This window comes from Grampus griseus (assembly GCF_964374135.1).
Source record: "Grampus griseus genome assembly, chromosome: 3".
In the NCBI taxonomy this organism is placed as follows: domain Eukaryota; kingdom Metazoa; phylum Chordata; class Mammalia; order Artiodactyla; family Delphinidae; genus Grampus; species Grampus griseus.
In genome coordinates, this window is record NC_139019.1 from 82966191 (window position 1) to 82981951 (window position 15761).

At 33.9% G+C, this 15761-nt stretch overlaps 1 protein-coding gene across 4 annotated transcripts in view; it reads right to left on the reverse strand.

The window, feature by feature from the left end:
* Window positions 1-15761, reverse strand: part of GIN1 (gypsy retrotransposon integrase 1) — a 28608-nt gene that overhangs the window by 10962 nt on the left and 1885 nt on the right. Inside the window, exons 2-5 of one of the 4 annotated variants that reach the window (XM_082652078.1) lie at window positions 9949-10017; window positions 7982-8127; window positions 6158-6351; window positions 4241-4546 (exon numbers count right to left, since the gene is read on the reverse strand). In XM_082652078.1, coding sequence (XP_082508204.1) covers window positions 4241-4546; window positions 6158-6351; window positions 7982-8127; window positions 9949-9959 — 657 coding nt within the window. In that variant the 5' untranslated portion in view covers window positions 9960-10017. Of the gene's footprint in view, window positions 1-4240; window positions 4547-6157; window positions 6352-7981; window positions 8128-9948; window positions 10018-10053; window positions 10094-15761 lie in introns of those variants that run through there. The other 3 variants (XM_082652080.1, XM_082652079.1, XM_082652081.1) reach the window with 3 other exon arrangements.

Below are 15761 nucleotides of genomic sequence, written 5' to 3' on the forward strand. Positions count from 1 at the left end.
TATAAATCACAGCAAAAAGAACAAATTTTCTTAATCACATGTGATTTTTATTTTTTTTGTTAAACCTCATAAAAGAGGCTTATAAACATTTATTGTTACTTTTGGTAAAATTTTCAAAGTCTTGGATTATCATATGACTATTTTTTTATTTTTAAAATTAATTTTTATTGGAGTATGGTTGCTTTACAATGTTGTGTTAGCCTCCACTGCACAACAAAATGAATCAGCCATACACATACAGATATCCCCTCTCTATTGGACTTCCCTCCCATATAGGTTATCACAGTGCATTAGGTAGAGTTCCCTGTGCTACACAGTATGTTCCCATCAGCTGTCTATTTTATACATAGTACCAATAATGTATACATCATATGACTTTAAACATGACTGGAAAGACTGCTGGTGATTCATAATGGTTTCATATTGTCATTACCTAGTATCTTGAAGTACTATATGCATTTAGGATGAGGCTTTTCATTAATAAAGGTAAAAGTAAGACAATATTTCAAATAGATTTCTTGATAATTTTGAGTTTTGGTGGCCAATTTCCTATCAGATCTGATTAGTCCACATTTATTTTTATATCGTTAATGTATCTGTGAAAGAGCTAGTACTAGAAGTTACTTGTGTCAGCTCTATCATTTTCCTGTGGTTGAAAGGTGATTGCATTATTCGTATGATCTTGTTTCACTGCAAGAAAATTAAGCCACCTAGTTATTCTATGAAGGGTAGTTTGGCAAAAACTGGACAATATCCATAAATTTAATTACTGCTGCTAAAGCAAAAGAATGAGTGAGGGAACCACTATGGACTCCCACATGTTGCAGATTCTCACTTTTTTCCCAAGATACCTTCCCGTACCATGTGCGACACACAATCATCTGCTTTGTTGACTCAGGATGCTATTATGAATCTCTATATATTATTAGTAAAAGCTTCATTTCTTTCTTATTTATTAGATAAAAATTATAAACAAAAGTTCTAATATTGTCATCCTACAAACTAGATTGTCTTGCACACCTCATTTTGCAGACCACTGCTATGTCAGTCAAGGTAGGCAATATTATACTGCAGTTACAAAACACATTCAAGGCTCAGTGGTTTAACTCAAAAATTTTACTACTTGCTCAGACAAGGTCAGCTGTAGGTCAGGGTGTCTCTCCAAAGCACCTAGGTGCCTCAGAAATCCTGGATGAGAGAAAATCCACTACCCTTTAGGGTAATATCTGAAATATGCAGTTAATTCTCCAGAGACAGAATAAGACTGGGAGAAGGAAGAATTGAGGATGAAGTTTTCAATACCTCAGGCTGAAAGGGGCACACATTCATCCATTCAACTTCTTTGCCCAGATGTGTTACTTGGGCTTGCCCACCTGAAAGAGGCTAGGACAGTCGTCTATGTTTGGAAGGCTAGGAGAACTAGTTATTGCTAAGCAGTAGTAATTTATATCACAAAACAACAGATGATTATGTATATTTTAATCACTAATAGTTATAAAAACAACATAATGATAACATATAAACTGAAAAGTTAAGGGAAAAAACCTATAATCTCATTACTCTTAAAAACTCCATGGTTAACCATATAAATTTTTATTTTAGTTTCTTTACATCTATTTTTTACATAGTTATCTGTGTAAAATATGTATACATAATGTATGTAATAAAATCTTTTACCCAGAGTTTTAACTGAACATGTTTTAATCAGTGTCCATGTTATTTCCTTTTCTTGTAAACATTTTTAATGACTACAAAATATTTCATCATGGGGCTTGACGTTTTTCTGAAACACTTCCTTTATTTGGATATTTAGGTCATTTCCTGTTTCTCGTTAATATACATAGCATTGTGGTAAATAATTTCATAAAAGAGCTATTTTTCTATACTTTGGATAATCGCCTTAGAATTCTTAGAAATAGGATCGTTCACCAAGATATATATATATATATATGGCTCTTACTGGACCTTTGGCAGACTGCTTTACAAGAGTTAGTTTCAAGTTGCTATACTACCTGTAATGTAAGGCTATATTATTTTATCTGTAGTCTATTTGGTATTTTTGGTATTACTACTATTTTTCTTGATTTAGATAAACAAAAAATGGTCTTAATTTACATTACTCATTACTATTGGGTTTGAACATTTTTCCATATTTATTATTTTTATTCCCTCTTGTGAATTACATTTCTGCCATTGACTAAATTTTTTAATTTGTTTGAATCTTTTATAATAAAGGCATTAGCCCTTTCCTGCATGAATGTGCTTTATTTTTTTGGCCTATTTCTTGGCCTGTACATTTTGGTGATTTTACCACATATAAATTTCTAATTTTTAAACAGCCAAAGTTGGTGATTTTTCCATTTAAATTTATGCCACTATTCCCTAAGCTTGGAAAGTTAACTCAGTCTCTAGAGATTGAAAAAAAAAAAAGTCAATTGTATTTTTTTGTTTCAATTAAAAAAAAAAAATTTTTAATTTACCTGAAAACAATTTTGGTGTGCAGTAATTCTAAAATCATATTATAGAAATAACTAGAAAATTGTTATCTATGCTGTTAATTAAATTAAATTTATTAAATAATCCTTCCCTAACTCCACTCATTTATGATACCAGCTCTATCATTTTAAACATGGTTACTAAACTCTGTGCCAAAGGGCCTCCTTAACATCTGTTGGACACCTTGAAAACTACTAGCTTAAGGTAGTTTATGGTTTCAACAATAGATCAGACTACATTCCTTTTGATGATGTTTCTTTACAGAACTGTTTTTTGACAGGCGCTATGATAAAAAGCAATGACTGTATAAAAATCAATGCAAAACAGGAAATGAGGATGGCAGTGTCCAAACTGATTCCAAAGTTTGAAAAGCTTAGCAGTGGTAAACAGGTATACACATCCCATTAGTAACTAACTGTGGTTATTTAAGAATGAAATGAAAATGAAATGAAATGAAATGAATGAAATGAAAATATTATTTCTTTCAATTTATGACTACTATTTTTTTAAATGGCTAAGTGGTTAGGATATAAATACTAAGTTGTTTGGACCTGTGCAGAAAAAGAGTTAACATAGCAGAACTAAGGCTGCTATCCTGTGAAAGTCCTGCTTACAAAGTTGGCCCTTGGCTGGTGTCTAGGACCTTGGATTTCGTGCGGGTTTCCACCATTCCCTAACTGATTAAGGGTGGCTCAAAGTGCCAAAACTGTTTATACAATCAAGGTGGCTTATGCTGAACACCTTCTTTCTTTTGAGAATCTAGAATTTTTGGTGCTTATGTGATCAGCTCCCAGTAAAAATCCTAGGCACTGAGTCTCTAGTGAGCCTCCCTGGTAGACAACAATTTACATGGGTTGCTATAACTCTGCTGGGAGAACTGAGCATGTCCTGTGTGATTACACTGGGAGAGGATGTCTTAGAAGCTTGTTCCTAGTTTCCCCTGGACTTATCTCCATGAGCCTTTTGTCTGCTGATTTTGCTTTGTATCCTTTAGTTATAATAAATCTTAGCCATAGTATGAACATCTGCTGAGTCCTCCTAGTGAATTATAAAACCTGGAGATAACCTTAGGGACCCCTTGGCACAAGCCCTAACTATTTGATAAGTATCATTTTAGGTATTTCTTTTGGACTGAGATATCAAAGGTGCCGTGAACCTAGACAGTCTGGTTATTTTCTTACACCAGTACCCTGTCAATTATAAAAATTTAATAATATGCCTTAAGTATAGTAGTTATATTCCTTTTTTAGAATTTTTGTATGTATTCCTGTCCACTTATTCTTTCAGGTTAACTTTAATGCAGTTAAAGGCCAGGGCAAGGGAAAATTCTCCCTCCTTTTTAATGCTGATTAGAAATACATTAACATATAAATTAATTTTGATTTGGGAAAAATTGGTATCTTTCAATATTGAATTTCTCATTCACAAGCATGACTGTATTTCTCCATTTAGTCAATTCTCCCTCTACATATCAATCACAGAATTTTTAAGCTAGAAGCAAAAAAAGACTCTTTGGTCCAACCGCCTCATTTTACTTTGAAGAAAACTAAAGACAGGTTTACAATTACTTAGTGGCATAGTAACTATTAAAATCCTTAATTTCCAGTCCAACTACCTTTGTACTATACAATATTAAACCTCTATATCTGTAGGAATTTTCTAAACTTATTAAGTACCATATAAGTTGTGCTGCTCACTGAAAGGTGAGTAAAATATGCTCCTAGATCTAACTAGTTTGTCTTACCTGATGAATGAACTCATCTCTTTGGTCCATTATTATTTTCTGAGGAGGTCCATATAAGAAAAATATATTGATAATAGCTTTAGAAATTTCTGATGCTGAAACATCACAAAGAGGCAAAATCACAACCCATTTTGTGAACAAATCTGTCATGATTATAGCATATACATGACTTCTGCTGCTTGTATGAAAAGGGCCCATCAGATCAACAGTAACTATACTCCATGGATTCTCCACTTTGAGAAGATGCTGTTTAGGTGCTAGAATAACCGTATTTTTTGCCACTTGGCAATGCTGACAAGCATATACCTATAAAACAGGCATACAATAAAGAAAAGGTATACAAATGTTAATATATTCAATATAATAAAAGCAGTCTTATAAATCTGAACTTTGAAATGGTTGATAGGTACTTTGTGTTTTGAAGGAGAAACTTTTGGACTATTCTCATAATAAAATAAAACCTATTCAGAATATAAGCAAATATTACTTGCTACTACTATTCAATGACTGCCTTAAGGGTTTTTATTCACATGGAACATAATTCTGGTTTACAATCAATAAATATTTATTAAATGAATAGATCTTAAAACATGTTTGCTATCATTTTAAATCAGTATGTGAGTATATAATTTCTATAAGCAAAAAAAATTTTTCTTTTAAAGTTATCACTCTACTGAGTTCATTCATTCATGTATGCAATAATATTCATTAAAATATAACTTTATTCAAACAATATTTATAGATGCCAGAAATTCCACTAGGTCCTGGAAAAAGAGAATGAACAAAAACAAAGCCCATGCTGTCATGGAGCTTTCATTTGTGTGAGATGAGATCAATTGATCAACATATGGATGGTGCCATTGTTCAACATATTTCTGGAATTATACTTTGGAAACTACTTTCAAACCAAGTCCTGAACAAAATTTTTAAACCAGTCTTTTTGCATTATAGTTACTTTTGATCAAAATTTTTATTTTCTAGTTTTTCTAACTTAAACTAATTCTCATCACAAATTACCTTATTTCCCAAAATCATTTTTCAAATGATAAAGATGTGACAAAGATTTCATTGAATGTCTGTAAAGGAATGTGTGGCAGGTTCTAAAGGCAAATACAAAAACTGAGGTCTTTGGAATACCTGCACAGACTCACAAATGATACTTAGTTAAATTAAATGTTGTGTTAATTCTTTATGCCTGAAATGACAGTCTTTTTAATGCACTATTACGATTACTAACGGGTTCTCACATACATACTAAGGAATTTCTATCATTTGCTATATGGAGCACACTAGAAAGAGTAGGGATCAACTGACCTAGCAGCAAGAATCCCAGAACTCCTAGGTGAATTTTCTATTAGAAGAAGTTGAGGTCCTAATGGGTTATAAAGTTACAAAACTCAGACTAATTTCATTATCTTCACAACTTGATTTTGCAATTAGTTGGTTTGGTGTTTCTGCCATATTTGACATTTTCTATGTCAAGACAATATACGGACAAAAGAGGAGACACACATGGGGCCTGACTTATAATGAACATATTCTCCTCTCAAGAAAAGATTGTATGACTGCCATCAAAGAGGTAATGATTAATTTTTGGTCAAAGAAATTTCAGCCCCATTTAAATTCTGCCTACACAAGATAGTTCAATGATGAAAATCTGGTTCTAGATAATCTATCTAAACAGAGTATTTTCAAATATTTAAATAATGTTTTGTTCTAGTTTAAATTATATTTCAGTGATTTTAAAGAAGATTTTTGAAGGGAAATAAAACTCCCTTTAAATGTTTTGCAGAAAAACTACCCAGACAAAAAGTACTTAATGAGAAGTGATATCTAGAGTTAATCTGGAGCAAACATGAATTTTGGATATATACTACAAAGACATTATTCAAAATATTCTAAATACATAAGCCATACCCACTGTTTGACATCATTGGTCACAGAAGTCCAATAGTAGCTGGATTCCACTAGAGTAAGGGTTCTGGATATGCCATGATGGGCTCCAGTGTCATTTTCATGGCATTCTCTTAGGACTTTCTTTTTTTCTTCTTCTGAAACAATTACCAAACGATTTTGTTTTCTGTCTTTTCCGACATAAAACAGCTTTTTTTCTGAAATAAAAAAATACCAAAAAGATATAATTGAAATTTTTAGATATCTATATAGTTTTAAGATAATCATAGCCTTATCTTCAAACCATGAGGTTTTTTTTGTTAAATCCTTTTCCCTCTAATATAGAATATTTGTGATGATGCTACCATACAATCTGAAAGGTCCTCAGCTGTTACACTTACTAATAGATATGTAGAACTAGCCGCTATAGTTTTGTAGCTATCAACACAAGTAGGGCTAGCTTGTTCACCAAAGCACATGGTAAATATGGGAGTATAAAATTATCTTCTATGGGAGTAATCAAACTAGAAAAATACTTGCAGCAGGCACCTCCTAAAAAAGGCAGGAATTAGCAAATAAATTATGTACAGATAAGCAACTTCTGGAATAGAATTTTCCAAAATAGCATTTCATCATAGCTGTATTTTTGTAAGCAACTACCTCTCTTAAGTTTTTCAGGATTTGGGTAGGAAATAGGGTTCATAAAGCCAAGAAAGTGGGCAAACCTTAATCCTCAGGGCAGTTGTTTTCCTTTGGAGACACCTGGAAAGAGTCTACGGCTGGGAAGTAATCAGGGCAGGAAGAGAATAGCTAATTCTCCAGTGTGGATGAGTAGCTATTCAAACTCCAAAATACACCAGTAAGCTATTAGTGTGCTTAATTAAGCACATGCTGAGTGGAACATTCCTTACTTGAATTAGAAAGTAAGCAACTTAAGGGCAGGAGTTATCTATCTTATTCATCAACATGTTCCCAAGGCCTAAAATGTGACTGGCACACAGGAGGAACTCAGTAAACATTTGTTGCATAAATGATTAAATAAATGAATGAATGAATCCTCTTTAGTCTAAGATGTAATAGGTATGCCTGTTCTTAAGCTTAAGGGAGTTACTGGAAGGGGTGTACACAGGGAAAAATAAGCAGGTATTTATTTATTATCTTAGAATTTTCTTGACCTGCTTTGAGAAAAGCCTGATTCTGTACCTACAGGCAAAATTCCCATTAATAGTACCAACATTCATTTAGTCATCTGGTGATTGTATGTCTTTGCTTATCTCATCCCAAACTTCTCTTCCCCTTTGGAGGAGGAAGAGAAAGAGGGGAAAATTATCATAACCTTTCAAGATAAATATTCTACTGTCTTTCAAATATTTAATTCATTCAGGGGGATTAGGAGTTCAAAAATAAATATGATCCTGAGACTATTTAATGGCACTGAGAGGGAGGAACCACAGAAATAAGTAGAGTAAGTTAACTTTGTCAACATTTTCAATATTAGGCATCAAATAAGTTCTTCATTGAGAGTGACACGAATGTTTACAAGTGTACCACTAGAGTAGGAATCACCTGAGGACAAAAGCAGGTGACATTAATTTAGGTAAGTGTTTTGTTTTGTTCATGGTATCATTTTCTGTCTATGATTTAAAATGCCCTTTTCACGCTTACTGGCCTTCAGTTAGCTTCAATGTGAGTTTTATTTTGCTTTTGACTGAATGGCATTATCAATTTAAATGGTAATTGTTAAGCAACGACCAATTACTACAGAAATTCTCAGGATTCCACAAGGAATTACATATGGAGAAACATCTATATAAACTCTATACTAAAAATTGGGGGCATTAATTTTACCTTTGAAGGCAAATTTTTTTGCTGCTCTTCTTATGCCACTTCTCTCACTAGGCAGTGTAGTTGGATGATATTCACCAATTCGTTTATAATATGCAATCTGTTTAAGATGAAGGTCACCATTTTTTCCACTACGAACCATCATGAACCTAGGTAAAAGGTATTTAAAGATATAATTTAAATGATAAACTAATTCAGTTGCTATTTCAGTTTAGCCTTCTGTCATATTTCTGCTTACATGTGAACTGAACATTCCCGGAATATTATCTGTGTCAGAGATAATTGTAGTACAGAAAAGTGTGTGATGTAGATGAACTAAAATATTCAAATGCTATTTTTGAGACACAACATGACACATTATCTCGTCTCTTTCCCTGTGAAAAGAAATACTGAAAAATTTCCACATACTGGGAAAAAAGGAAATGACAAGCACACTTCAAAAAGTTTTGCTTAAAGTCTCTATTACCATCAACTGAAATGTTACTTAACATAGGATAGTTCTGTTATGTGACATTTGAACAAATGACAGCTTATAAGAGGGAAAATGTAATTTTATATTACTTCTAAATATATTCATGGTCATTGCAAAATGCAAAAAATTCTCAAATCATTTATGAGAAAGATACATTTTAGAAATGTTCAAATGATAAATGGCAATGAAGATATTTCGCTATGCTAGATCTCATACACTCTTCTGAACTACATGTAAGCTAATTTTTCTTGAATAGAAATGACTTTTGTTCTGTGTGTACTTTCCCTATGTTATAAAGAAAAATCTGGCTGGACTGGCCAAAACAAAACTTCTCTATTTTAGACCTAAGCCATATGGAAAACCATTACTACATTCAAAAAAAAAACCTTTCCCTCATATTTTCAGTCAAAACGAACTATTCTGCGCTGGTTATTTTGTTTGCCACCATCCCCGCTGATCCAGATACATGTTTGGCCTTTCTCTCCCTGCTGCTGTACCCTTGCAGACTGACCCTTGCAGACTGCATTTATAGTTTTCTGGTTGGACTTGTCCAATGGGAGATATGAGCAGGCAAATCAGATGGCAGAAGAAAGAGGTCAGGATGTTTATTTCCCGGCTCCTTCCTTGGTTTAAGCTGCAACCCTCTACAATCAAAGCTCCTGTCAGGAAGCCCATCTTCTGTGTCTCTAGTTCTCACTGGAAGTCTGTAACAACATTTCTTCTTGCTGCTTCAGCCCTAGAGGTGGTTGCTATTTTCTGCTGTTGCTAGTCTCCAGGTGCCATCTTGGTTTCTTTGACCCTTTCCATCATATGTTTATAAACAGGAACTTCATTAAATTTTCTTTAAAATCCTAGCAGAGTATATCTTCTGTTTCCTGCTAGAACTATAATTGATACAAATGCTTAAAATTCTGAATTTCCAAAAACAATATAGATGTTTACTGACCACTAGAAGATGCAGGGATAAGGCTACAAGAAAATATTACTGCAGAGAGAGTGTTAGAACAAAGCAGAATAGACCATGCTTATAAACTATGGCTTAAAAAGCTTATTAAGTCTCTTTCCCAATGATACAGCACTTTGCACATTTAATAACCATCTTTCCGATCTTTTCATAACTTTGGGATATCAGTACGCCATTTTAAAAGCAAAGGTTCTGCAAAGCTAATTCTCTCCTATCATAACCTAAAAAACAGGTCAATTATCTCTATAAAACAATTAGCTTATTCTAAGTTTAATTCACTTTCCATTAAATACATAAATTTTTTTCATTTTATAATAAATGGTTGTACCCCTAAATCAAACAAATGTACCTTATCACAGTTTCTAAAACATCTCAAAAATGAATGGATCAGATTTTAAGACCATCTATGAAACTACAGTAAATCAGACAGTGAAGTACTGGCATAAGCCAATACTTATGGATAGACAAACAGGTCACTGAAATAGAATAGGGAGTCCAGAATTAAATCCACATGTATGCAGTCAATTAACTTACAACAAAGGCATCAATACGATGTGGGAAGAGATGGTCTTTTCGATAAATGATGCTGAAGCAATTGGATATCTGTATCAGAAAAAAAAATTAATATTGACCACCTACCTACATCATGAACAAAAGTAATTCCAGACAAATCATAAACCTAAAAGTGAAAAGTAAACTATAAAACTTCTGGAAGGAAACACAGAAGAAGATCTTCAAAACCTTGGGATAAGCAAAGATTTCTTAAACAGGACACAAAAAGCACTATTCATAAAAGAAAAAAATTATAACACGTTGGATTTCATTAAAATCAAAACTTGTTCATCAAAAGACCATTAAGAAGGGAAAGGGTAATCCACAGATTGGGAGAAGATATCTTTAATGTATATATATCTCATGAAAGACTCATACCCAGCATATATAATTAACTACTACAAAATCAAGAAGAAAAGGATAAAACTCAATACAAAAAAATGGGGAGGGGCTTCCCTGGTGGCGCAGTGGTTGAGAGTCCGCCTGCCGATGCAGGGGACACGGGTTCGTGTCCCATTTGGGAAGATCCCACGTGCCATGGGCTAGGCCCGTGAGCCATGGCCACTGAGCCTGCGCGTCTGGAGCCTGTGCTCGGCAAGGGAGAGGCCACAACAGTGAGAGGCCCGCGTACCGCAAAAAAAAAAAAGGGGGGGGGGAATCTTACATTTCAAAGAAGTGAATATCCAAATGGTTAATAAGCAAGTGAAAATGTGCTCAACATCATTACCCCTAGGGCAATGCAAATTAAAGCCAAAATGATTTACAACTACACACTATTAAAAAGGCTAAATTTAAAAACAGAGACAACACCAGGGGTTGTGAGGACAGGTAACCGAAACTCATACACTGTTTGTGGAAGTGTAAAATGGTACAGCCACCTTGGAAAACGGACAGTTTCTTCTAAAGCTAAACATGTTTACCCTAAGGACTTGGCAATTCTATTTTTAAGTTTATATCCTAGTGAAATGAGTATATGAGTATCAGAAGACATGTATAAAAATTTTCATAGATGTTATATAGTCATAATACCCCTAACTGGAAACAGTAAAGGCATCAAGAGGTTTTACCCTGTGTATACTCAGTCCTTGCCCTATAGACACTTCTGTTGTTTTCCAGTTCCGTGTTGCTCTAAATCTCAGTGCTTTTCAAACTAACTGTGAAATCTGTGACAATAGACCCCTTGATGCCTTTATTTTCATGTCATCCTATCTACAGCCTTTCCTCTGCCAAAAGATTCTGTGGCAAACTTACACCCTTCATCAATTTTCAATTTAGGAAGACTTGTGTGGTTTTAAGTATGGAATATAGACTGTCAGTCTACCTATTCATTTGCCTGCCTGTCATTCTAGCTCTGTATTATTAATAATTCTCCTTAACTCTTAAAAAATCAACCAAAAAACAGGCAAAAATCATTTTTCTCTGTCTTATTTTCATCTCTAGGATACACTGACGCAAGCTCTTCCAAGTCCAAGAGATAGAAGGACCCGTCCTTTCTTAGTTTACATTAAATCATTATGGTCTATATTCTGTAAAATTTATAATATATTATAAATGACCCCAAATTCTTGTTTTCCCTTAATGGCTTTTGGGACCACCAATGTTCTAAATCATAAAAGAAAACGTTAAAACATCCCAGCCTAGCCACTGGGAGCATGGTACCTGTAGGAGGATGAAATTTATTTTAAAAAGGTAAAATCCTTTGTTACCTCCATTTCAGAGACCAGTAAAGGTTGCAAAATTTCCTGAAGGACATTAAAAAGAAAAGGGGAGAAGCCTTTTCAGGCCTCTAAAAAGCCCGCAGGAGCAAAAGACCAAACTCTCACACCTCAAAGGAAGTACAGGTCCTAAAACACAGAGGTTTATCCCAGGGGATACAAGGATTCTTCAATGTACGCAAATCAATCAATGTGATACACCATACTAAAACACAGAGGGATGTGGGTAATTGCAACTGGTAGAAAAAAATTGGCCATTGGAAAACATGAACGTCTGCATAAAGCACAGTGATGTCTATATCTTGCCCTTATACTTAAAAACCTCTCTCTTCTAAGTTCCCACCATACCCCTCCCATTTCCCTTCTCCTGGGTATCTTAGTCCATATGGGCTGCTATGGTAATTTATTATAGACTAGGTGGCTTAATAATAACAAACATTTGTTTCTGATAATTCTAGAGGCTGGGAAGTTCAAGAACAATCTGGTGGATTCGGTGTCTGGTAACAGCTTGCTTCCTGGTTCATAAATGGCATCTTTCCTATGTCCTCACATGGTAGAAGGGGTTCAGGAGCTCTCTGAGCTCTCTCTTATAAAGACACTTAACCCATTCTTGAGAGTTCTACCCTCAGGATCTAATCATCTACCAAAGATGCCACCTACTAATACCATCACATTAGGGGTTAGAATTTCAACACATGAATTTTGGGGGGACACAAACATTGTCTATAGCACTGAGGTAACTATAGTTACTTACTAATGGCATGCCTGCACCTCTGGTCAGTGTACAATTTCTCAAACCTTGGAATTAGATTAGACACTGCCACCCTCATTTCTTCTTCCGTACTGATTTTCGTACAGTATCTGCATTATTACCACAGCAAACATCCAAAAACCAGTCTTGCAAAGATATAAAAAAAAGGAATGTAGTGTGACCTAATGTTGAAACTGTGAACTAGTGGTCCACAAGGGATATGATAGATGTTGAATACACCTGTGTTTCCTTTGAAAGTTTACAGTGTTTCATGGCACCCTGTGAATTCACTATGATGCGCTAGGAAGCCTTGGCACACAGCTTGACAATTCAGAGTTAAGGCATTTAACAAGTGAATACAACTTGGATTTATTAAGTTAAATTTTTGGATGTTAAAAGGTTGTAGACTGATAACACTGATATTTATAAATTATAGGTCGCTCAGAGGTACAGACTAAAAGTTTTCGACATTCCTTTAACTGGAATCAAAAAAACCTGGCAGATGACAATGCTAATACTAAGTTCTCTAAGTGTATAACAAAAAGCACCTATCAGGTCAATTCCATATATCTCTTTTCTAAGCACTTCCTAAATAAAGAAAAAAGGCAAGAGGTAATTTCACAGAAGAAAAAGGTTTCTTATTTCATTTTCTCTTTGTAAAATTAATTTTTACACTTCTTAAAACATACACATCATTCTTGATGATGTGTACTTCTAACTTCCAAAAAGTTCAGGAAATAAGGCTTTCTAATTTGAAAGACCAATCATTATTAACAGGAGAGTTAGTTTATTTCATTATTTCTATTCTTTTGCATCTTTCACACAATTATAATATAGCAAAGGATATTAAAATACATTTAATCTTCAAGAAGTAGGGAAAGATGAACAGATTTTTGAAAACTTAAATATACCACATCACACACTGAAAAATTAGATCTTGACTAAAGAACACATTAATATAGCAGCAAAAGGAAGCCCAGTGACTGTGATTCAATATCCCATTTTCCAGATAAGAAAAAAGACTTCAAGTGGTTAATTCAGATTGAAATTGACTGGTAAATTATAATACTCAACAATGGAAGTAAATTATTCCTTTCTGAAACAGCATTTAAAAATTCCCATATAGGCTTCTGCCTAGAATGCAGAAAGCTGGAAAAAAAAAGTCACTCCTACCCTAACAATGAGAAAAGAACTGGATAAGTTCACTAAGATGTCAGTTCTCCACAAACTGATCTATAGAATCAATGCAATGCAATCAGAAACCCAACAAGCTCTTTTGTAGGAACTGACAAGCTGATTCTAAAATTGATATGGAAAACCAAAGGACTCAGAATAGCTAAAGCAAGTTTGAAAAACAAGAATATAGTTGAAAAATTTTACATTACCTGGTTTCAAGACTTACTTTAATGTTATAGTAATCAAAACTGTGTGGTACTGGCAAAATGACAGCCATTGATCTACAGAACAGAATAGAGTGTCCAGAAATATAGCCACACAGAAATGGTGTTTACTTATTTTTGACATAGGTGCCAAGGTAATTCAATAGAGAAAGAATAATATTTATAACAAATGATGCTGGAGCAACTAACTAAACATCCACATGAAAAAACATGAATCTCAACTCATACCTTGCACCATATGAAGAAATTAAAATTATTCACGATGGTCACAGACCTAAATGTAACACCTAAAGTTACAGAACTTCTAGAAGACAACAAAAAAGAAAATTTTTGTGAGCTTAGGTTAGGCAATGACTCTCAGATAACAAACAGAAAGAACCCCATAAAAGAAAAAATTAAAACTTCTGTTTTAATTTAAGAAAATAGAGAAATCACAGCGCAGAGAAAGTATTTGCAGTACACGTATATAATGAAAAACCTGGGTCCAGAATTTATAAAGAATTCTCAAAGCTCAATAATAAGAAAACAAACAATCCAATTTTTAAAATGGGCAAAAGGTGTGAACAGACACTTCATCAAAGAAGATATGGTTAGCAAATAAAAACATGGAAAGATGTTCAACACCATTAGACAACAAAAACGCAAATTAAAACCACAATGAGATACCACTACAAATCCACCAAAATGGCAAAAAACAACAAAAACAAACAAAACCTGGCAATACTAAGTACTACCAAGCATGAAAAGCATTGCTGGTAAGAATAAAAAATGGTGTAAACATGTTGGAAAACAGTTTTAACCCAAGAGAAATGAAAGTATATGTTCACACAAAAATGTGTATGTGAATGTTTCTAGAAGCTTTATTCATAACAGCCAAAACCTGAATACAATCCAGAAGTTCATCAACAGGTGAATGGATAAACAAACTGTGGTAGATCCACACAGTGGAATACCACTCAGCAAAAAGGAACTACAAATACATTTAACAATAGAGAGGAATCTCAAAATCATTGTGTTAAGTGAAAGCAGACACAAAAGGCTACATACATACTATACGCCAGTCTTTTTATGACATCTGGAAAAGCCAAAACTATAAAGAGAGGAAACAATTTTTTGAACTGATTTTTGAAAAATAACTACAAAAGCAGATTTTAAAAATAATAGCAAACATTTATACAGCACTTTACTGTGATGATCCTCACAACATGCTATGGAACAGGTACTAGTTTTACATCTGTTTTAGAGACAAGAAAATAGAGGTTCAGAGAGATCATCCACTTTACTCAAGGCAACACAGTTAGTGAATGCATCCATTGACTTAAATTTAAACCTTGGTCTCTGTTGCTTCAAATTTCATGGTCCGTCCCCTGACACACACTAATTTAATTATTTGTCATCCTCAGCTTTCATAATACTTGGTTCAGGCCTCTGCTAGAAAAGTTATAAAGTGATTTTTGTAATAAATAATTTAGGTTATAAATGAGGAATGAGAAGGTCTTGTTAGTTTTTAATGTTTCACATAGTATTCAGGACACAGTGGACATTCAACTATTTGTAAATGAGTAAGAATTACTTGCATTTCCTGACAGGAGAGGTAGCATTGAATTTAAAAAGAGCACACGTTCCAAAGGTGACTATTATTTCACTTCAGCAAACATTACTTCACTTGCATGTATTGATATATGGTACTACAAGTGGGGCCTGTCTAAGAAGGTACGGCTTTTAGGAGTCAGAATTTCTAGCATGTGACAGTTACCTGTCTCAGTATCCATGTTTGACAAAAAGGAAATAATACTTACCTTTCCTTTTTCACAATTATGAAGATCAATGGGATAATTATGAATTTGAAAAGTCCTTTGCAAATGGTAACGCAATATATAATTACTGTTAAAATGTTTTAAGTATTATTATCATCCATATAAAACTGTT